The 23,626-nt window shown below is 44.9% G+C and overlaps 1 protein-coding gene across 1 annotated transcript; it reads left to right on the forward strand.

Moving 5' to 3' along the window:
* Positions 1-67: 67 nt before the first annotated feature.
* Positions 68-22,609, forward strand: LOC110002760 (endophilin-A1). Its single transcript, XM_065950805.1, has 9 exons — positions 68-329; positions 12,933-13,001; positions 13,726-13,798; positions 13,887-14,030; positions 14,278-14,411; positions 14,552-14,710; positions 15,911-16,014; positions 16,118-16,248; positions 16,732-22,609. The coding sequence occupies exons 1-9, from the start codon at positions 285-287 to the stop codon at positions 16,926-16,928; spliced, it is 1,056 nt and encodes a 351-aa protein (XP_065806877.1). The 5' UTR covers positions 68-284; the 3' UTR covers positions 16,929-22,609.
* The last annotated feature ends 1,017 nt before the right edge of the window (positions 22,610-23,626 follow it).

Below are 23,626 nucleotides of genomic sequence, written 5' to 3' on the forward strand. Positions count from 1 at the left end.
TCTCTCTCTCTCTCTCTCTCTCTCTGCCTGAAAATAGATCCAGCTGGGTTTGGTCTGGCAATCATCGCCTTCCGATCCCACCACCAGTTTCACCAAAACACCAAAATAAACGGACAGTACCGACGTCTGGTGACCGCTTACCGGAGGATTTACCGCAATTTTTTTGTGGGTCTGGCTCGGTCTTATTTACCTACAGCAGCCTACTTTATTAATATTATTATTAATATAATTTTTAAAAACATAAATATAGTGTATAGTTCATTTCCCTCATCCCAACCGAAGTGATGTCCGTCGCGGGGTTGAAGAAACAGTTCCATAAAGCCACCCAGGTAAGAGGAAACCGACACGTCCTTTTGATCTTTCTGCTCTGGATTGTGTCAGGACACCGTTATGTTGTTGATAGTGGAACAAACGAGACGTGAACACAGCTGAATGAATGTGAAGGAGACCGCTAACCACCTAAAAGCTCAGTGGGAAGCAACACAATCGTGAATTGGTTTGAAAATCGCACGAAATTCAAGCTTTTTGTCCCTTTTAATGACCCGAATTCGAATGTTCGTGCATTCGAATTCGAATGTTCGTTCATTCGAATGAACGAACATTCGAATCCCAGAAGCTAGTCGATTTTTACAGCCGTTGGTTCTTTAAAAAGTGAATTTCTCGGTGTTAAAAACCGTTTTTAAAACAATAACAACACCGTCTGTGTTCAGGATATTCTCCTCCTGATATGAACGCGATGTGTGGATGTAGCACGGTCTCTCTCTCTCTCTCTCTCTCTCTCTCTCTCTCTCTCTCTGTCACACACACACGTAGGGGATGTGATATTACGTAATGAAAATGAAGGTGTGTGTAGTGCCAGAGTGTCCGCGAACCTGATTGGCTGTTGCCACACGCAACAGGGAATTCCCTCCATCTTTACATCCGTCAACTTCCCTCCCATCATCCATCCCTCCGTCTCTCTTTTCATCCATCCATCATCTTCATCCCTCCATCATCCTCTACACCCACCTGTCTGTTACCCTGATCTTTAAACGTATTCCACACCTCCATCATCCCTTTTTCTTCTTTGACACTCACATTCCTCCATCCTTCTTTTCATCCATCCATCTTCCTCTGTCGTTCTTTTTTAACCTCTTTTATTTACCTCCCTTTCCGTCTCCCATCCTTCCATCAGTCCTCGTTTGTCATCCCTCATTTTTCCATCCTCTCCATCATTCTTAAAAGCTTATCCTCCATCTTTTTTCTTAATAACATCCCTCCTTACATCTTTCTTCTTTGTCTTTTTTCACATCATTATTTCACCTGATTTTCATTTTCTGTTCATTGAAACATCTCTCCATCTTTTCGTCCCCTCGTCTCACTTAATCACCTGTGTTAATAAACCTCCACACCTCCTCATCAGTCTGATGAAATGTGACGTGTTCACCTTTCAAATATCAGAGAGCCGCTTTCTATTAGCAACACAAACAACAAAGAGACAGAAGAAGAAGAAGAATACTGTAAATACGTCCAATTGTGTCTATGCAACAACTGTCCTCGGAGTGTCTGTTTCTTTGTCCGCCATCTTAGTAATGTTGTAAACCGATGACACTGTGACTTCCTTTAACGACATGTCCCGCCCCCCGAGAGTCCCCCCCTCCCCTCCCCTCGTCTGAAAGGGAAGATCCCCCCCGCTGTGAGGGACGTGTGAAAAGGGCTGAACATGCAGCAACCAATCGGATGCTTGAACCCATTTCTCCTCGTCTTCTTTCGTTCAGTTTGTTGTGGCAGCACGCGAGCAGCTGTTACTCAGCAGTAAACACGAGTCGCATACAATTCAAACGTAGTTTTTCTGTGGATCAACGTGAAAACAAAACGAGAAACTCCACGTCTGAAGGGTCCGTATCAGAAAGTGTACAGCTAAAAAAAAGTGCTGATCCTGCATTTTTAACCTCCTGTCAATGTTAGCTTAGCAAAGTTAGCATGTGTGGACTCTGTTCAAAAGGGGAATTTGTAATAATATGTTCTTGTGAAAAGTCCTGATGAGTAATGTTAGATGTTCTGAACCTTCCCGAGAAGAAGAAGTATATGTTTTAATATTTATCTTAACGTGATCAAAAGTCACTAATAAGACAAAAATAAGAACATAGAAAAAGTCTCATGTTGGGCCCCTGACTCCCCCCTCAGACCAAAGATCATCTGATGGTTCCAGATGTTCCTGTGAGGTGTGTTAGGGGTGATTTTAACCCTGAGGTGTTGTCAGTTCTAGATTTAAACTGGTTGTAGCGTTTGTAACTCTGATGATTGGTTGGTTTTAGGGTCAAAGATCGTGAAACAGAAATCCTGAGAGCAGGACTTTAAAGAGTCTGTGAACAGGACTCGTTTTAGTCTGAGGGAGCGATGCCAATAGAGAGAGAGGAGATGATGGGTATCGATCCCTGAGTGGGGGGGGGGGGGGAGTGGGTCACTGCAGCACTAACTGAACAGGAAGTAGAATTAAAGTCCGGAGGCGGATCGTCAACAGGAAGTGTTACCTGATGAAAGAACTTAAATATTATCTCTGACCGACCTGATCTGAGTCTTAAGACCCCGACACACCGAGGAGATCGTCGGCCGTCGGTCCTAGTTAGACCGTCGCTTCCCATCGGCCCCCGCTCATCTCTGTCGGCCTGTTTTTGTCCGATTCGACATGTTGAGTCGGCGTTGGCGGTCGGTGAGAGGGATCTCTCTGATTGGCTGTTGGGAGGTTTCATTTCTCTCCAGCTCTCCTCTCAGGTTCAGTAAAGCCTCTTGAGCATGTCTCTGTAGTCTCCATGCTTTCACCCATTAGTGCGGTTTCTCCTGATTTGTTGGCTCCGCCTCTTCTTTTCTTTTTCCACTCAAAGACCAAGAACTGACAACACCAGCGCCATTTTTAACTTTTTATCAGACATTATTCTCCGTTAGTAGACGACCTGTAATACGAGTGGTGAGCGACAGCGGTGTGATAATGGTCTTCTCGTATCATAACAACAGACTACCGCCCCCTGCTGGCATGGAGAGTTATTTCCTCTCATGAGCAGAACAGACGTGGTGATTGGCCGTCGGCTGGAGTCTTTGCGGTGTGTTCAAGTGCAACTTTTTGGCCTCGTAGCCACTAGTTCTCTGCTGTCTGCTCGATGAGTCAGGGAGGAACAAGAAGAGTCAGTCATCAGATCACGCAGCGGATATCAAACAGCAGCAGAAGAAGAAGTTGAATGGAGTCACATGTTTGAAGTGAAGGCCGCTCCGTCAGCGGTGTGATGGCGAGCGGGCAGCGGGGGGGAGCGAGGCCCTAAAATAGATCTGTGAATCAACAGCAGACGTTAACAGGAAGAGAGGGGGGGCGATCGAGACGTCAGAGAGAGAGAGAGAGCGAGCGGTAACTGTGGAAACCAGCAGAGAGAACAATCAGTGTGATCATCATCCGTCTGTGAAATGAAACGTGACCCCGATTCTGAGAAGCGTCGGGACGTTTTGTGCGGCTGTGAGCGAGCAGGTGATGGGGGCAGCAGGTGATGGAGGCAGCAGGTGATGGAGGCAGCAGGTGATGAGGCAGCAGGTGATGGGGGCAGCAGGTGATGGGGGCAGCAGGTGATGGAGGCAGCAGGTGATGGAGGCAGCAGGTGATGGGGGCAGCAGGTGATGGGGGCAGCAGGTGATGGAGGCAGCAGGTGATGGAGGCAGCAGGTGATGGGGGCAGCAGGTGATGGAGGCAGCAGGTGATGGAGGCAGCAGGTGATGGGGGCAGCAGGTGATGGAGGCAGCAGGTGATGGAGGCAGCAGGTGATGGGGGCAGCAGGTGATGGAGGCAGCAGGTGATGGAGGCAGCAGGTGATGGGGGCAGCAGGTGATGGGGGCAGCAGGTGATGGAGGCAGCAGGTGATGGAGGCAGCAGGTGATGGGGGCAGCAGGTGATGGAGGCAGCAGGTGATGGAGGCAGCAGGTGATGGGGCAGCAGGTGATGGGGGCAGCAGGTGATGGAGGCAGCAGGTGATGGAGGCAGCAGGTGATGGAGGCAGCAGGTGATGGGGCAGCAGGTGATGGGGGCAGCAGGTGATGGACTCAGCAGGTGATGGAGGCAGCAGGTGATGGAGGCAGCAGGTGATGGACTCAGCAGGTGATGGAGGCAGCAGGTGATGGGGCAGCAGGTGATGGAGGCAGCAGGTGATGGACTCAGCAGGTGATGGAGGCAGCAGGTGATGGAGGCAGCAGGTGATGGGGGCAGCAGGTGATGGGGGCAGCAGGTGATGGAGGCAGCAGGTGATGGGGGCAGCAGGTGATGGAGGCAGCAGGTGATGGAGGCAGCAGGTGATGGAGGCAGCAGGTGATGAGGCAGCAGGTGATGGGGGCAGCAGGTGATGGGGGCAGCAGGTGATGGAGGCAGCAGGTGATGGAGGCAGCAGGTGATGGGGGCAGCAGGTGATGGGGGCAGCAGGTGATGGAGGCAGCAGGTGATGGAGGCAGCAGGTGATGGAGGCAGCAGGTGATGGAGGCAGCAGGTGATGGGGGCAGCAGGTGATGGAGGCAGCAGGTGATGGAGGCAGCAGGTGATGGAGGCAGCAGGTGATGGAGGCAGCAGGTGATGGAGGCAGATTAAACACACAGAGTGAGTCACTGAAGAACACCGTGACCTTTCAAATCAAACTTTGACTGAGCTTCAAATGTTTATTATCTTTTGAATACCACCGCTCACCTGCAGACATTTACTAATCACTCACTCTCAGGTGTGTGTGTGTGTACTCTCAGGTGTGTGTGTGTGTGTGTGTGTGTGTGTGTGTGTGTGTGTGTGTGTGTGTGTGTGTGTGTGTGTGTGTGTGTGTGTGTGTGTACTCTCAGGTGTGTGTGTTTACTCTCAGGTGTGTGTGTGTGTGTGTGTGTGTGTGTGTGTGTGTGTGTGTACTCTCAGGTGTGTGTGTGTACTCTCAGGTGTGTGTGTGTGTGTGTGTGTGTGTGGGTGTGTGTGTGTGTGTGTGTGTGTGTGTGTGTACTCTCAGGTGTGTGTGTGTACTCTCAGGTGTGTGTGTGTGGGTGTGTGTGGGTGTGTGTGTGTGTGTGTGTGTGTACTCTCAGGTGTGTGTGTGTGCAGATATCAAAATAAAAGTCTTCGTCTTTTTAGAAGATAGAAAGTTGTCCGTCCTTCGGCCAATCGTACTTCATCATCACGATGACTTTTAGGATTTCAAAACTTAAGTTAGCTGATTCAGTCACCAAGCAGCTCAAACAGCTCGCCATCCCACGCCGTCAAACACGACCTCAGAGTAAACTTAAGTTAGCTGATTCAGTCACCAAGCAGCTCAAACAGCTCGCCATCCCACGCCGTCAAACACGACCTCAGAGTAAACTTAAGTTAGCTGATTCAGTCACCAAGCAACTCAAACAGCTCGCCATCCCACGCCGTCAAACACGACCTCAGAGTAAACAAACTAAGCTAACTGTGGCTAGCTGTTAGCTACATGCTACATCCAGCACGGTGGTGTTGTAGTTCTGGAAATCCAGTTTTGGTCTGGAGACACTTTGTCCTGTCTCGGCCTCAGACTGGGCCAAAGCCTAGCGGTTATGTCGAGCTCCCCATGTACAGCGGCTATAGTCCTCGTCGCAGCGGCCATGGGTTTGAATCCGACCTCGGCCCTTTGCTGATCCGCACACTTCCTGTCTCTCTTCATCTGTCCTCTCTAATGAGGACAGAGAGTCGGGGGTGTAAGGCGGGGAAAAGATCCACAGGGTGGATTCAAACCCGGGCCGCCCGCTCTGAGGACCCACATCCTCTGTACATGTTGGATTTACAGCTGAGAGCTCGAAGCCTCGCCGTTGAAATGGTCGAAGTCGTCGGGGAGGTTAAATGTTAAAAACGTTATCAATGTTTTCTATGTGATGGCGGAACGATCAGACGAGGAGCTTCTCTCTCGTCCTCTGCTGCTTCCTGATAACACACACACCCCTCTCTCTCTCCGTTTGGTGGGAGATTGTGTTTCTATGACAACCAAACACGTGTGAAGAGGGAGCAAACACACACGCTCACACGCTGCGCTCTGGTTGGCTCACTCGTTCAATAATTGATCGGCCTTGAGGGCGTTGCACGCAACGGAGAGGTGAATCTGTCAGATTTATTTATGACCTCGTCCCGCTCTGACCTCTGACCTCCTGCCTGTCATAATGCTCTCAGTGCCCCCCCTTTCTGTGTTTTGTTTTAGATCGATGGATGAGTGCAGTTATGTGGGGGGGGGGGGGCAGAAACATCCTGACATGTCAGAGAACGTGTGTGTGAATAATCCCAGGATGAGTCTGCAGGGGGCGCTAGCTGAGAGCTCACACCTTTAAGTCATCCACGGGGAGCGGCGTCACTAGATGGCGCCCTCGTTTGTATCTTTGAAGTTAGTTTGAGCGGCGCCGTGGACGGATGTCTGTAACCGAGCTGCTTCTTTAACCCCTCAGCTCTGCAGTGATGTGAGGGTTAGTGTGGACGCCGTGTCGCTCATGAGTGATTAAAAACGTGGGCGTGCAGGCGGGCTTTGTAAGCTTGATGTGTAGTTTGTAGTTTGTAGTTTGAATTTTTTGTGGTTGTAGTTTGTATTTTGTAGTTTTTGTGGTTGTAGTTTTTGTGGTTGTAGTTTGTAGTTGTAGTTTTTAGTTTGTAGTTTTTGTGGTTGTAGTTTGTAGTTTTTGTGGTTGTGCACTTTTGGCTAACTTTACTCAAACAAAAACCCGCCTACATGAGGACTGTGACCACGTGAGGAGGTCGTCTTCCTGCTCCGCCTCCATTCTCCTCTCACATCCATCCAGAGCGTTTGAACTAATAAGCGGCGGTACTTTCGAGGTATTGATCACGAATTGGATTTACATTAACGGTATCTCCCAGAGGAGCGTCTCTCGAGGGCGTGGAACAAATGAAAACACCTCTCAATCTGCTCAGCAAGGTGATGGATCGTTTACTTCAGAAACTCTGACACCTAGTGGCTAAAATAGGTACTGCAGTCTAAATTCTAAACATCATAGAGAGCTGTCCCCCCCCTCCCCTCACTCAGGTCACCATGTGGTGGACTCTGAAGCTTCAGTGTTTATCCAGCTCTGCATGGGTCTGTAAACCTTTCTGTGTTCTAACCTCTCTCCATTTTTCAAAAGCATCTCCAATATTGATCCTAGTTTGAGCACGTTTCTGCTCGTGGAGCTTATTAGAAACATGCAGAGGCTTTTTAGGTCGGGTACAATCACTTCTATCTGAACCACTTCTCTTGACCGCTTCCATCGCTGCAACACCTGTTGACCTGATAACTGCTCTCATATCTGACAAAATGAGGGGCGTCCAAAACGGCCGTGTGGGGGGTCGCCTTAAAAGCGCCTACCTTCTCTGGTCCAAACAAATCCAGAGCATTCAGGAGCAGAATCTAAAGTTAGAAGGAGGACATACTGGCTGCTGCATTGTTGTCAGAGAAGCCAGCACTTCAACATAGCATGTTTCCTTAATGATCAGAGAGTAAGATACCTTTATCATCTCACTCTCTACACAGCTCTCTGATTGGACCTTTAAGAACACTGGGTTATTAACGTTCAGCAGAAACTGGACTCTCTAAAGTTGGATATATAATCATCCTGCAGCTGAAGTTCTAACTCATCAATATTGATTCTAGTGAAACTGTTTTCTGTGATGAATGAGATCAAAGTGAAGATGAAAACGTGCTGCTGTAACCTCCCTCCCCTCTCCTCTTCTTCTACTGTTGTTTTTGTTGTAGTTAATAATGTATGTTTGTGTTGATCTGTGAGTTGCTGCAGTGCAGACGGTCAGACTCGAACCCTAAAGCCTCCTGACGATGACGATTTAAAACACAGCTTTACAGTCTGCTGCTTCTGTTTTCTTCTTCTTTCTCCCATCTGTCGTTTTCATCTCACTTCATCTTCTCACCTGCAGACCCTCACCTCCTCTTCATCCTCCTCCTCCTCTTCATCCTCCTCTTCATCCTACTCTTCATCTTCCTCTTCCTCTTCCTCTTCCTCCCCTCCTCTCCTCCTCCTCTTCCTCCTCCTCTTCATCCTCTTCTTCCTCCTCTTCCTCCTCCTCTTCATCCTCCTCTTCATCCTCCTCTTCATCCTCATCTTCATCCTCTTCATCCTCATCTTCATCCTCTTCATCCTCTTCCTCCTCCTCCTCTCCTCCTCCTCTTCCTCCTCCTCTTCATCCTCTTCCTCCTCTTCTTCCTCTTCCTCCTCCTCTTCCTCTTCCTCCTCCTCCTCTTCCTCCTCCTCCTCCTCTTCATACTCCTCCTCTTCCTCCTCCTCTTCATACTCCTCCTCTTCCTCCTCCTCTTCATACTCCTCCTCCTCCTCCTCCTACTTCATACTCCTCCTCTTCCTCCTCCTCCTCTTCCTCCTCCTCCTCCTACTTCATACTCCTCCTCTTCCTCCTCCTCTTCATACTCCTCCTCCTCCTCCTCCTCTTCATACTCCTCCTCTTCCTCCTCCTACTTCATACTCCTCCTCTTCCTCTTCCTCCTCCTCCTCCTCTTCATACTCCTCCTCTTCCTCTTCCTCCTCCTACTTCATACTCCTCCTCTTCCTCTTCCTCCTCCTCCTCCTACTTCATACTCCACCTCTTCCTCTTCCTCCTCCTCCTCCTCCTCCTCTTCATACACCTCCTCTTCCTCCTCCTCTTCCTCCTTTTCCTCCTCCTCTTCCTCCTCCTCTTCATCTTTTTCCTCTTCCTCCTTTAACTCCTCTTCATCCTCCTCCTCTTCCTCCTCATCCTCCATCTTGTAGTTCTCTTGTAATTTTGTAGTTCTCCTGTGATCTTGTAGTTCTCTTGTGATCTTGTAGTTCTCTTGTAATTTTGTAGTTCTTTGTGATCTTGTAGTTCTCTTGTAATTTTGTAGTTCTCTTGTAATTTTGTAGTTCTCCTGTGATCTTGTAGTGCTCTTGTAATTTTGTAGTTCTCTTGTGATCTTGTAGTTCTCTTGTAATTTTGTAGTTCTCTTGTGATCTTGTAGTGCTCTTGTAATTTTGTAGTTCTCCTGTGATCTTGTAGTTCTCTTGTAATTTTGTAGTTCTCTTGTGATCTTGTAGTTCTCTTGTAATTTTGTAGTTCTCTTGTGATCTTGTAGTTCTCTTGTGATCTTGTAGTTCTCTTGTGATCTTGTAGTTCTCCTGTGATCTTGTAGTTCTCTAGTGATCTTGTAGTTCTCTTGTAATTTTGTAGTTCTCCTGTGATCTTGTAGTTCTCCTGTGATCTTGTAGTTCTCTAGTGATCTTGTAGTTCTCTTGTAATTTTGTAGTTCTCCTGTGATCTTGTAGTTCTCTGTGATCTTGTAGTTCTCCTGTGATCTTGTAGTTCTCCTGTGATCTTGTAGTTCTCCTGTGATCTTGTAGTTCTCCTTAACGATGACTCCTAAGGGACAAAGGTTTCCAAAGGCTCAGAGCGTCTGAGGTCAGACATCATCTTTTCTGTCCTGATGCAGATACATTACGCTTTAGATGGATTCCCTGAGCCGGCCATCGATCCCGCCTTTTCTCCAGCGACGGGCAAAGATGGCGTCTAAGTGTTTTGGCCGCCGTTCAGACTGATAGATGAGCTCCACTCTGACTGCCAAGCTGTCCTCGCCGGCTCTTATTTCTCCCTCTGATCAGCTAATTCTCCTCCACACACGAGATCAATGTCGGCCTGAGAGGACGGGTACTTGCTCCATCTATGACCTCTGACCTCTCCTCGCTGTCGGCCCCTCACTGTCGTGTGGTTTAGCGTGTGTGACGGGGAGTGACTCAGCTGACAGCAGGAACGCGGAGGCGGAGTGAAGGATGGAGATGCAAAAAAAATGGAGGAGGTCGGAGAAAAGATGGCCGACGGCGTGGGAGTCGTAGAAACAAAAGAAAGTGGTAACAGGCGACTGTGGAGGAGGAGAGAACAGATGGGTTTATAATGCCTCACTGCTCTGTGTGTGTGTGTGTGTGTGTGTGTGTGTGTGTGTGTGTGTGTGTGTGTGTGTGTGTGTGTGTGTGTGTGTGTGTGTGTGTGTGTGTGTGTGTGTGTGTGTGTGTGTGTGTGTGTGTGTGTGTGTGTGTGTGCAGACGGAGAAACACCGAGTGGATAAAGCTCGTTCTAAAACGAGGGTGAACCTTGTGTTGTCTTTAACCCGTGGACGTGGAGTTGATCTACTTCCTGTTGGACAGGAAGGTGACAAACACTGGCGGTTAGCTTGTGCTAGCGTGCGTTAGCTTGCAGTGTAGCTACAAGCAGTAAACGTACACGCTACGTCCTGGAGGGGGCGGAGCTTCTGGTGGCAATGAGCACAGGAGGAGAGGGAGTAGTGTTTACAAACTGTAACGCACAAATGTTACTGACTCCACCTTTCAAAATAAAATTAGTTAAGGTTTTATTTTGAAGGTTTGTACTGTCTTAAGCGGAGTACATTACTTGCTGTGTGCTTTTATTTTGAAATAAAGTACGGATCGTCAGGTAGATGTTAGGACGTTGCTCCTGTAAGTTTTTCTGAAAGTGATTTCTCTGTAACGTGAAGAATAAAGTCAACACCTGTCAGGTGTGACATCACAGCGAGCACGAGGAGACGCAGGATTAGAAACAGAAGACGAGAACAGAGAGACGTGGAGTTAAGTAACAACGTGTCAGTACACCTCTCTGCTACCAGACTGTGTGTGTGTGTGTGTGTGTGTGTGTGTGTGTGTGTGTGTGTGTGTGTGTGTGTGTGTGTGTGTGTGTGTGTGTGTGTGTGTGTGTGTGTGTGTGTGTGTGTGTGTGTGTGTGTGTGTGTGTGTGTGTCTCGTTCCAGGAAACATGAGAGGTCTCAGTTGGATTCCTGTCTCCATAGCAACTGCATCTTCCTGCTCATCTGTCCGTCCTCCTCGTTTTCTCTCCTCTGATTTTGTATTTTAGTTTACATTTCAGCTTCTCTCTCGTCCATCTGTCTCTCCGTCTTTGATTTTGAAGCACGTCCTCTGTAACACACACACACACACACACTGTAGGTGCTCAGGTGTGTCAGCTGTTATATAAACATGCCACCTGCTTCAGAGCGCAGACACAAACCCCTGAAAAGTTTTAAAACAATGTGCACTTTTTATAGTGAACATCTTTTTCTTTAGCGCCCCCTTGTGGCTGATTTTAATCGTTTGTATAAGTGATGGAGCAGATTGATCCTCTTCATGTTCAGCTTCTGGGTCAGGCCCCTTTAAGGGTCATCAGGTGGTGCACCGATGGCCTAGAGGTTGGTCCGAGGGTTCTCTGGACGGACGGCTCGGGTTCAAGTCCTGCTTGCTCCTTTGTATGATTCCTCTCTCTCTCTCTCTCTCTCTCTCTCTCTCATAACAATAACATTTCTGGTTCACAGTCATGATGATCATCTGCAGATATTTGGGGTGAAAAAGTTCAAACTTTTCTTTATGATCAACACCCCCCCCCCCCCCCCCCCCCCCACCCACAAGTTATTATTTATTCACAACGTGATGTTGTTAATGCAGCGAGAGAACATCAACACGTGTTTCTCCCTGCAGAGAGCTTCATGTATTTATATACGCTGACATGCTGTGTGTGTGTGTGTGTGTGTGTGTGTGTGTGTGTGTGTGTGTGTGTGTGTGTGTGTGTGTGTGTGTGTGTGTGTGTGTGTGTGTGTGTGTGTGTGTGTGTGTGTGTGTGTGTGTGTGTGTGTGTGTGTGTGTGTGTGTGTGTGTGTGTGTAGCCCACTTATGCGTGGGTGGATGATGTGAGTCACGATTGTGGAAACCCCCCCCCCTGCTCGTCCCTCCTGCAGCCTGAGTGATATTAGAAAGCGAGAGGTGTCACTCTGCAGTGTTTTCCTGCGGCCACAGATTCATCAGAGGAAGGACGTTCACATTTGAAACGGATGGCGGTGAAGGAGGTTGAACTTCACGGGGCAGCATCAGTGGAGCATCCTGATTGGCTTAATTCAGTGGTGTCCAAACGTGGTCCTCCTTTGCTATGACGCCCCCTCCGCCTCCTCACCATACACATAGGAACACTGTCAACACATGAAAGCAGGTAGAGGATGTGGTCCTCAGGGTGGGTGGTCCAGGATTGGGTCCCACCTGTGGCTCCTTTCCCCACATGTCGTTCTCTCTCTCTCTCTCTCTCGCCCCGGTTTCCGGCTCTGTCCACTGTCCTGTCTCTCCAGTGGACGCACAAAAAGCCCAAAAAGAAATCTCTTAAAAAAACAAGAAATGAACGGGCTTCTTTGTGTTCGGCTTCATGTCGTCACAAGATAAAACTCTGAGGCACAACCAAGTGACAACATCCGGTGTTAAAAAGTTCAAATGTGTAAAATCCTGCAGTTCCTCAAGTGTCCACTAGAGGCTGGCTGCAGAAGCACATGGAGTCACATACACACCCATTCTAAAAAGTCTGTTTTTACAGCAGAGATGAACATGTTTACAGCCTGGTTCAAAAAAAAAAAAGCAGATGTACGCGTGTAGTATCAGTGTAGTTAGCATGGTGGGTTTTGATCGGTTAAAACTGGGACATGTTAGTGTTTTATAGATATTTGTGGGGACTCAACAGCAGCAGCATTTATTATGTATGCAGGATGAAAAGAAGCGCAGCGTGGACTCAGCAGAAATCTAACTCCTTCATTTTCATAACACGTTCAATAATTCATTCACAACAACACAAAGAAGTGGAGTGAAACCCGAGCGAGCACAAAGACCGGATGCAGATTCAGACTCCTGCTGTTTGGTGTTTAAAGTACCAGGATGAAGAGGCTCGTCTGCAGACGCTTCACTCACTCGCTTTGATACATCCTTCAGACTTTAACAATAACACCGAGAAGTTAAAGGTTAAGAGACAGACGAAGCAGTCCTCGTCTTCAGAGCCCACTCTCACAGCTGGATCCATTAGAAGTTCAAAATGAGTCTGGCCTCTTTGTCCCCCCATTACAGTATTTATATCTTTCTTTCTTTCTTTCTTTGTGTTTGTGCTGCAGAAAGTCAGCGAGAAGGTCGGAGGAGCCGAAGGAACCAAACTAGACGATGACTTCAAAGAAATGGAAAAGGTAAATCCAGAGTGTGCATCACATAAAATAAAGAGATACTCCGAACACAACAGAGCTACAAATCAAACCAAAGCTGTTTTAAGCCCTCAGACATCAGATTAATTTACTACCCTCTTAAATCACTAAGGACAAAAATGTCCACTTCCAAAAAACTGTTATTAAAAATAGAACAGATTGATATTTTTTTTCTACTTTTTTCTGCATAAATCTCTTAAACAACTTCAGCCCTGCTCAACACTACCAAACATTCAATCATTTTTAGGAATTTAACCTTTTAAATGCCAGTTTGATTACATGATTTCACTGTTGTTATTTAAGAAAAAAAACACAAAAAATAGTTATTTTCCATATAACAAATATTTGGTGGCTGGGGGATTTTTCAGTCTTGGATATGTCAAAGATTATCCAAAATATTGACTTAGATGCATTGTTAGTTTTTGAGTAGCATCAGATTTAAAATGTAGTTCCATGTTTGGACATTGGAGGGCGAAAATGTGCCAGTTTGATTACATGATTCTGGCATTTAAAGGGTTAAATTCCTGATAATTATTCAATATTTGATAGTTTTGAGCAGGGCTGGAGTCCACAACGTGGACATGAAGAATAATCGATCCCTGCCTCCATTATCAAGAAATCCCAGAGTGTTATGTCCGTATCTGACAGTTTTATTCACGTTACCGTTGCATATCTCTCATTATTCTTCTTGATGTGTTTCCCTCTGTAGAAGGTGGACGTCACCAGCAGAGCAGTGTTGGACATCATGACCAAAACCACAGAGTACCTTCAACCTAACCCAGGTATGAAACACACAGTCCAGCTACATGTACTCTGAAACAACAGCAGCAGCAGCAGTCGTTTATAATCCAACCCCTTGCGTCCCTGCAGCGTCCAGAGCCAAGCTGAGCATGATAAACACCATGTCAAAGATCCGCGGGCAGGACAAGGGACCCGGCTACCCGCAGGCGGAGAGCGTCCTGGGAGAGGCCATGTTGAAGTTTGGACGGGAGTTAGGGGAGGAGTCAAGCTTCGGTGAGTGACAATGTAAACTATGTTGATGCTAGTTTTGCTAGCTAAAAAGCTCCTCAGACATTCATTTCGGTCACTACCCATTGTTACCAATTATTTTCAAACTTTGCCAAACTCTTTATTCCCTATCCCTGAAAAGGCCACAAGCTAAAACTCGCGATCTAACAGCGTTGATCTTTGAATTACAAATGTTGACAGAGCTTTCTGACCTCTTCAAACTCTGATTTCCCGATCGCCTTCGACCTCTCAGGTTTGGCGCTAATCGACGCCAGTGAATCGATGAAGGAGCTCGGGGAGGTGAAAGACGCTCTGGACATGGAGGTCAAACAGAACTTCATCGACCCGTTGCAGAACCTCCACGACAAAGATCTCAAAGAGATACAGGTAAACAGAACGCCTGTGATTGGATCCCAGTTACATCATTACCTGATACCAGTCATTCTTAATATGTCTATAACTGGACCGGGAGAAGTTATCTTAATGAGGCACAGTTGTTCTTATCCTGATTTTTTTCCATCGTTTAGCACCATTTGAAGAAGATGGAGGGCCGTCGTCTAGACTTCGACTACAAGAAGAAGCGCCAGGGGAAAGTCCAGGACGACGATCTCAAACAGGCGCTGGAGAAGTTCGACGAGAGCAAAGAGATCGCAGAGCAGAGCATGTTCAACCTCCTGGAGAGTGATGTAAGGACAGTCTCATCTTTTTTTTTTCAGGTTTTCATCATCAATGAATCTGAAAATTACTATATTGATTTGTGGAAAAGAATGTATTTTTTGGCAAAGAGAAATCCAAGAAAAACATTTACTATCTTTGAACTGTTTGTCAGAAAATAATCGTTGCAATGAGTTGAGGCTCTTGTTGACTTGTAACATATTTTGCACCAGTAAAAAAGAGTTGTGGATCCACAAGCAGTTTAATGTAGTGTGGTTTGTTGGTTTTCAAAGAACAGGACAGGAACAGAAATGGGTTAATGTAAGGATGTGGATGCAGACAATTCCAGTAACCCATGAGAGAGTTCAGTTAGTGATGAGCTCTGGATGTAGTTTCAGAAACTGCAATGTGAGGGCTGCCAATACTCTACCAATCTAACACCTTCTTTTTAGCTCCCTTTGAGCGCAAAAAGTCAAACTCTAGCTTCACCTGTCCATTTCAGGGATGGTTAAACAGAACTTTATGCAGAGGCATGTTTCTGACACCACTTCTGTAGACAGTAAGGCAGGTTTGGTCATTGACATCTTCTGTGTAGCTCCCGTATGTTCTGACCTGAAAGACCAAACCAGTGCTAAACCATTCACGGGTATGGTAAATGGTAAATGGACTTGAGCTTATATAGTGCTTTTCTAGTCTTCCAACTACTCAAAGCGCTTTTACACCACATGTCACACCCACCCATTCACACCCTTTCACACACTGATGGTAGTGATGATCGCTATGTAGTATCATCCATCAGAAGTAACTAATGCCATTCATACACCGCCACCGAAGCAGCGGGAGCAATTCAGGGTTAAGTGTCTTGCCCAAGGACACATCAGACATGTTGCCCAGCTGGGGATCGAACCCTCGACCTTCCGGTTGAGAGGCTACGACTCTACCAACTGACCTGTGAGGCGTTATATCCCAATGGCATTGACCTTGTTTGCACCCTAAAGGTCTGAATTATTAAATATTCAACATGTCTATTGTTGTTGTTGACATGGTTCCTCTGTTGCTATAGTTGCGCCAACACTTCTCGACGGGATCCCAGTATATTCAAAACTGCAATAGAATAACAAAAGGGCAGCAACCCTGAGCCGTGCTGTGCCAAGCCATACCCAGGCCCAGTGGGGTGCAGAACAGAGCTATGTAAGGGGGAAAAACAAGGTGTGTATGTGTGTGTGCTGCAGATAGAGCAGGTGAGCCAGCTGGCAGCGTTGGTTCAAGCACAGTTGGAATACCACAGCCGCTCTGCTGAAATCCTCCAACAGCTCTCCAGCAAGATGGAGGAAAGGTATTGATCCATCTGCCTACCTTTTGGTAAAAAATAAACCGACAGAAATAGACTGATATGATCTGAGAAACCTTGTTTTAACTGTGTATGGAACTTCACCCAGGATCAAAGAAGTGTCCAGTAAACCGAGGAAGGAGTACGCTCCCAAACCCAGGATGACCCTGGAGTTGCTGCCCCCCAGCGAAAGCCAAAATGGGGGGATTCACTCTGCCAAATCGCCAGGAAGATCACCAGGTAAAGGACAGAAGTATATACTCAAATGATGAATGATTGTCTGTCAGTCTTCTGCCAGAATCTGATTACTATAAAATTTTCATCCAGCAAACATGGGGGGGCATTCAGGAACTAAACACAGCATCGTCCTGCACAGCTATCACGTTGTGTCCCATGTATTGTGGAAGTCCAACATTTGTTGGAAGATTTGTTGTGGTATTCACCGATATTCACCGATAAGAACACAGCGCCATTTATGTTGCACAAGGGCAAGCTATGATTGGTCTGGATCCAGTGTGAAACCATGAAATGCCTCTTGGCCAATTAATGCAAAGAACTTATGGTCCTTTTTTCAGACCAGGTTAATACATATTTAGGTTCCAAACCCACAACACACAAGACTCAATTGTCCTGCAATCGGCATTAAAACGACCCTCAATAGGGTCTTGCAACATGTCGGACCATGGGACTCAATTAAACCTGTGTTTGTTTGTCCCACCACAGCCCCCATGGACCAGCCATGTTGCCGAGCACTCTACGACTTTGAACCAGAGAACGAAGGCGAGCTGGGCTTCAAAGAAGGCGACATCATCACCCTGACCAACCAGATTGACGACAACTGGTACGAAGGCATGATCAACGGCCAGTCGGGATTCTTCCCAATCAACTATGTGGATATCCTAGTGCCACTCCCTCATTAGGTACCGCCAATGACCTGACCTTTTCCCCCCCAACCAATTCAAGACATCCCCAGAAACAGCTTGTATTTGCGTAAACAACAAACCACGCCCTTCTACTTCTGTGCTTCTGTGCGATTCCGCTTTCACAAAACGTACTGAAACGACTGCGACAGAGAAAGAGACAGGATGGATAAGCTGGGGCGGTAGTACAGTGATTCTCGGACAGGAAGTGTTGGGAGATGCAGAAGAGAGGAATTCAAAGAGATGGTGATCTTTTACTGCACAGTGCTCACTCAGCAGTGCTCCGCTCGGCCAGGCAGCACCGGATCCCAATGAAGCATCGGAGACTTATGAATAAGGCACGGTGTATATGTACGTGCATGTGTGTGTCTTTATGTGCGTTTTGACCTGTTCTTACTCTACTATGATCAAGCCAGCACAAATTCCTGCTCGACGGTTAAACTGCCTGACAGCTTTCTTGGTGATACTGTCTTCTTGCTGTATTTCTCTAAAAGTTCTTCTGTCTTTTCTACCTTGACATGCCTTCTTTTTCTCTTCTTCAGCCCTAGATTTCTGCACTTTCTATCTTTGTTCCTTCCCTCCTTAGCTAGCACTGCCTTTCAGCATGGCTCGATGACGTAAACAGACCTCTAACCCATGATCCAGACTTAACAGTGGGTCATCCGACCCTCCTGTTTTTGTTTTACTCAGACTTTTCTAACATACTAATTTTTTCAAGAGTCTGCATTGAATCTCCACTTAGTGGCTGTATGCATGAACCAGCCAATCAAGGAATGGGGTGATAAAACACCTGCAAAATGCAGTTCTCAAAGAGGTATCTTCAGGATAAAGCAGTAACTGCAATAAGTAGCTTTTCCAGAATGAAGGTGAGAATACTTGTTTGGAAACCCATTGATCTTATAATGGGGAAGGGGCAGGTTTTTAAGGTTTTCGGGTCAGGAAACTAGTTAATTCTGTCATTCAGCATTTCAGGAAAAGCATTGAAGAGGGAAGGTTGGGGATGATCAACCCGACAGCGGCAATATGCTAACACAACCAGCACAGGCCAGTTTTTGATGGGCATCTGTATACTCTTCTAAGTTACTGGATCACAGTGTTTCGTACGTACTGTGTGGAGTAAATGCTTGTCGATTTGTTATATCTGTGGCTTTTGCATGCAAGACTGCGTGACGATGTGTAGCTGTTCTAAAGGTCCTGTTTTAAAGTTTTCTACCTTTAATTCGTTTAAGTCCAAACATACCATACTCTCTTCCAAGATCCCTTAACTCCAGTAAACATTGGATACCTCAAATATATTCTTGAGTGCTGACAACATTGTGAAACCTTTGAATCATCTCCAGCTCTCTATGTCTTGGAATCCACCAATGCCACCTTGGCATCAAGTACAGTATAACAGTTAGAACTTGTTCTGATCTACAGAATTTTAAAGAGTCTTGTTGAGTCTTGACTCATCATTAAAGCAATTGTGTGTAGAGTGAAAGAGGTAGATCTGTTGGCTGAAATTATGTCTTGGATCCATCTGGTACTGTCTGGCAAAGACTTAGCTTTGAGTATGTGCCAGTTCTCAGTCATCCAGGTTACCATGGTAATTAAATTCTTGATCCAAAGAGTCAACAGGACCTGGTTCAAGGTCTTGAAGACGCCTCCAGAAGGCTTCTTCAATTCTCTCTTTTTTAAAGATTTATTTTTTTACTTTATTGCCTTTATTTGATGGGACAGTGGATAGAGTAGGAAATCAGGAGGGTTGAGAGTGGGCGATGACATGCAGAAAGGGTTGCCACAGGGACGGACCTGAACCTAAGACGCCTTCTTGGAGGACTACAACCTTCATACACTGGCGCGACCACACCACTTTTAGAGTCTTTGGCTCAGAGGATTTTATGTTAAACTTTGTCCACCAGTCAGTTTAGAACTAAAGAAGCCTTTTAGGGGAGAGGTAAATCATCTTGAAGCCCTTGAACCAAGTCCAGTTGCCATTCTAGAAACTTTGATACCGAAGATTCCGAGCCCTTTGCAATCCTGCAATTGTTCTCTCTAAGATAGTTGATGGTGTGACGCAAGAAGCTTTGAATTCCAGACAGATCCTGATAGGTTAGTTAGTGGTCAGTATTGGTGGTAACTATTAGCCGTGCACATTCCCTGGTTTGTGCATCACAGACGTTGTAAGTCGGTTGGTGTGGGGTTTTGTCTTGGGTAGCAGCAGAACATTTTAACGTCTCAGCTAATGGCGGAAGCATTTAGCTCTAGCACTTGTTGGCTGTAGCTAGTGTCAAGACAAGTTTACAGGGAATTTCTCTTATAATTAGAGAAATAACACCATTTCAGTCAACACTAACAGTGATGGAAATGTTCTACCAGTGTTAGGATATTTTAATCTTTTCCTTGTTGGAATGAGCATTCAGTATGGTGCTGGGTTTTCATGAACTCCATTGTACATTAAAACAACTGAATATCAGATCCATGCTAATTCCAGGTTTTTTCAGCTCTGATGGAAAAGGAAGTCAAACTCTTGTTCTTAATTATCTTACTAATTACATCTGTAGTTCATGATGTACTACTCTATCAAAGCATTATCAATTACATCGTACAGCGGCAGGAATTTGTGCTAGCATCGCTAATACTAATGTGCCAGACTTGGCTAACCAGCTAGCCTTTAGCTTCACATTCCTGTATTTGCGTGCGTAAGTGTTGAGCAGAATATCTAAAGAAAAAAACTTAAAAAATGGGTAGATGCCTTAGCTTTGTATTCTCAAGAAGTATTCTGAATTATTGTATTTGGTCACAAAACTCAGTTCGGAAATCAGGCTAACGTTAGCTGTTTGGCTAAATTGTGACCAGTCCGTAACCCCAAACAGGAAGACGTGTCCAAGATGCGTCGTGCGGTTTTTAAGCTACAAAAAGGGTTGAATGGTTTAGCCTCTTGTCTCGTTAGTTGACAATAGTAATAATATGCCAGGAGTTCAGAAGAGAGGAGATATCTAGATGTTTTATTGAAGGAAAATAACTTTTAAGAGCACATTCTGAAAACTGTTTTGGACAGATAAAGTAATAACATGTTTGAGAACATATTTATCCAGGTCACATGGAGATTCCATAATAAACTATATAATGTATCAACCGTCAATAAACTCTGAACAGGCAATAAATGTTTATCCAACAATAAATCAAATATGGCTGTAAAAGAAAACTGTGTAACCATTAAATCTACCAATATTTATAAATCTATGAATCTGTCCGTCTATCTAAAGAGCTTTAGTACGTAGACATCTCTTCCATTGCCAAAGCACATAAGAGAAAACAACAGCAACAGTACTATCACAAACAACATAACGCTCGCTCCCTGGTGTCTCTGACATTCACTGTTTTCTGTAGCTGTTACAGATCATTGTAGAAGACGGGGGAACTGAATTATAACTGTGTTCTTTGATTTTTCTCTGTTTTTGTCCGTGTTCTGAGTCTGAATCCTTGATTTTCTCGGTCCGCTTGTGGAAAGTCTGTGAGCTGCATGCAACTGAACCGCTTTAAGTCTGCAGTGTGACATGGTTGTAGAACAAAAACTAAAAGACAAATTGTGTCCTGCTGGCTTTTTTTTCTCACACTGCAGTGAGCCTGAGAATCTCCATCTCCCATTCTCCAGTTACTGTGTTTGTTTTATTTCCTCTGAATTTGTTCGGCTATATTTGTATAGCACTCCTCATTGAACTACAAAGTGCTTTAAGACCTTTTTGAATTTCTTGATGATATAATGTTATTTATTTTGCACCTTAAATGTCAGCATTTATTTGTTGCACTTTCCTTGTTTTTCTTTTCTTTTCTTTTGTGCTGATTTGCCCTCAATGGCGACATGTATTCTAACCTCAATGAGGGACTTGTACAGTGTTACACTCCATTTTCCCTTTTCACCTTAATGAGGGTCAGACCTCGGCCACGTTATCTGCCCGAGTCTAATTTCAGCGTTGCTCTCAGATTGTCAGATCGAACTCCAAACCAAACCAGCAGACAGAAGTTACAGTTCTCACTTCTTTCCTCTGAGGCGAAGCAGCTCTGAAAGCAGAAATAATCTCATTGATTTCTAAGAAATCCCACTTTATCTTACAACTCTTGGGAGACATTTTAAGGGGCTGATGGTCAGAGAGTAGTATAAAACTCCAGAGAAGCCTATTATTATTGTTGAGGGTTAAATGGGACCTGGCATTATGAAGATATTTTATATCAATAACTTTGAAAAAAAAGAAATCACACACTATCTGCTTAAAAAATCCCTTATCTACTCTCCTATCCATTTACCATTTTTGCTTTTTTGCTGAGTATTATATTTAAAAAATGTATATAACTTTTGTCCATTTATGTGATGCTAGCAGCAACTCGTTAGCTTAGCTGAATTCAAAGACTGGACACAGTTGTAAACAGCTAGCATCTATTCAAACAGTATACAGTGCATCCACTGGTTGGAAGAATTGATTAAAAATCTGAAAAAGTTCAGAAAAGCTGATCTAGAGATTATTAAGCTACATGAAACCGCAGTGCAGCATAGCATAAAAACTAGAAACCAGGAAATGGTTAGCCTTGTTTTGTCCATAGGCTGTAACTTTAACGCACTAGTTGAAATAGTAGTTCAACCATTTTGTAAAAAACACAACTACTTTTCATGTCTGTGAAATATTAAGCTAAGGCCAGCAGCTGGTTAGCTTATCTTAGCATAAAGACTAGAAACAGGGGGAAACAGCTGGCCTTTGGTATGTGGTTCAATGAATAGTTTAACATTTTGGGAAATACGCAACCACGCCTTCCTGCTGAGAGTTAGGCCAGTAGATCCATACCACACTCAAGTAGGCAAAGAAAATATTCATCTAAAGGGCCAACAGCTGTTTTAGCTTAGCATCACATAAAGACTGTAAAAAGGCAAAACAGCTAGCCAACAAGCCCCTCTAAAGTTCATTTTTGACTTAATTCTACCATTTTTAATCCCTACAAAATATGACAGAAGAAATTGACACTTTCTTTTTTCTTGTAACTAGAGATAAAATCATATATTTTTTTGTGGGCACTGTACGTCTGATCTTGCAGGGCAGTAATATGCTGGGTTAGCTAACTCAAAAGCCCCGCCCACTTATGTCTACCTGAAACGATGAGATAACTCCTGCTCTGTGGGCCGTTCCGCTTTAAACACACAAACCATCTGCAGTCGGGTTCAGGGTGTTTACACGTGGCCTTGGTCTCACCTGTGTTACATGATACTATGCCTTTAGGCTGTATGAAAAAGCCCTTTGCCTATGGACCCTGGTGTCTGCTGGTGAGCTACATGTGTGTATATGAGTATTTACACACTTTGTTGCTATTTATTTATTTAATGTAAGTATTGATTTTATTGATTTATTTATTTATTGATGCCCGCATCCTGTTCATTAGTTCGGCACCTGCGGCATATTTTTAGGACTGTCAAAACATTGGTGTATGACGATGTGGAGGAGGGGAGGGCAGGGAGGGGGGAGATAGGGGGGGAGGGGGGGAGGGGGTGTGTGGTCAATGGAAAAACCTAGCTGTGATACTAACTCTAACTGTTGCTCTCCTCGTTTTGGACGATGATATTATCTAAGACCACTGTATGTATAACTGCTTGTCGTGAAGATGAACTACAATGTAATGACAATAAAGAACTAACACTATAAGAACACAGCAGACGACAAGACTCCATTCTGTTCTTCAACAAAAGATTCAAAAACAAAGTATAACACAGACAGTCGCCCCAAGGCTTCAGTTTCTGTTACTAAAAGACCGAGTCAGCAGCTTCTTTCCTAAAAGGTAATATAGGCTACAGACTTATTAAAGTGAAGACGAGCAGGAAACGTACACACTACGTCCTGCAGGGTGTGATGAGCCCAGGAGGAGGGGACCTGTTTTTAAATGTTGTGTTAACAAACTACTGAGTCCATCTTTAAGTTGTACTTTTGATTGTATTGAGATTTGAGTATAGTGGTGATACAACCTTTACTTTTCTTTAAGTTATTATTGAACTCTGATAGCCTGAAACATGCATTCTTCAGGAATATTCTGTAATCACATTTTCACTTGAAACAATTACAGGTGATGGAATTTAGCATGCAGGCCACAGCAATCTATAAAATACCAATATTGTTATTTGTATTGGCAACAAAGGAATAGTTGTTGACATTTTTTGGAACCCCGTTGTGTTAAACAAAATGATTTAATTGATCTAAAGTGATGTGGTGCAACAGGCTGCCATCAACAAACCAAAATGGCCGCTGATGGCGCTGTGGAGCCATCTTTTCCCTCCCTGCTGCCGTTTCCCTCCTTTTACAACCAACATCGATGCATTCAAGTCCTTCCCAGAAAGTCGGACTTTGTGTAATCGCGCGAGAAAAAAAAATCATTCTCGTCCAAAGAGAACATCAGAAAGTGTCTCGATGATTTTCATTATTCAGAGTTTATTGTTCTCTTTATATAAAACATAATGTGTTGAAAGAAAAGAGAAGAAGAAACACAAGTTTGAAGTATTTTGATCATTACAGAGTGTGCTGTTCAGACCTGCATCTCCTTTAAACTGAGTACAAAGATGGGATCTTTAATTTGGTAACAAAACTTAAATAAATAACCTTTGCTGATATGTTCTTCACTACGCCAAGCTGTAAAACATGTTTACTGTAAAAGTTTACAAATGTACGGCTTTTCTATAAAAA

This window comes from Labrus bergylta, chromosome 22 (genome assembly GCF_963930695.1).
Source record: "Labrus bergylta chromosome 22, fLabBer1.1, whole genome shotgun sequence".
Lineage (NCBI taxonomy): Eukaryota > Metazoa > Chordata > Actinopteri > Labriformes > Labridae > Labrus > Labrus bergylta.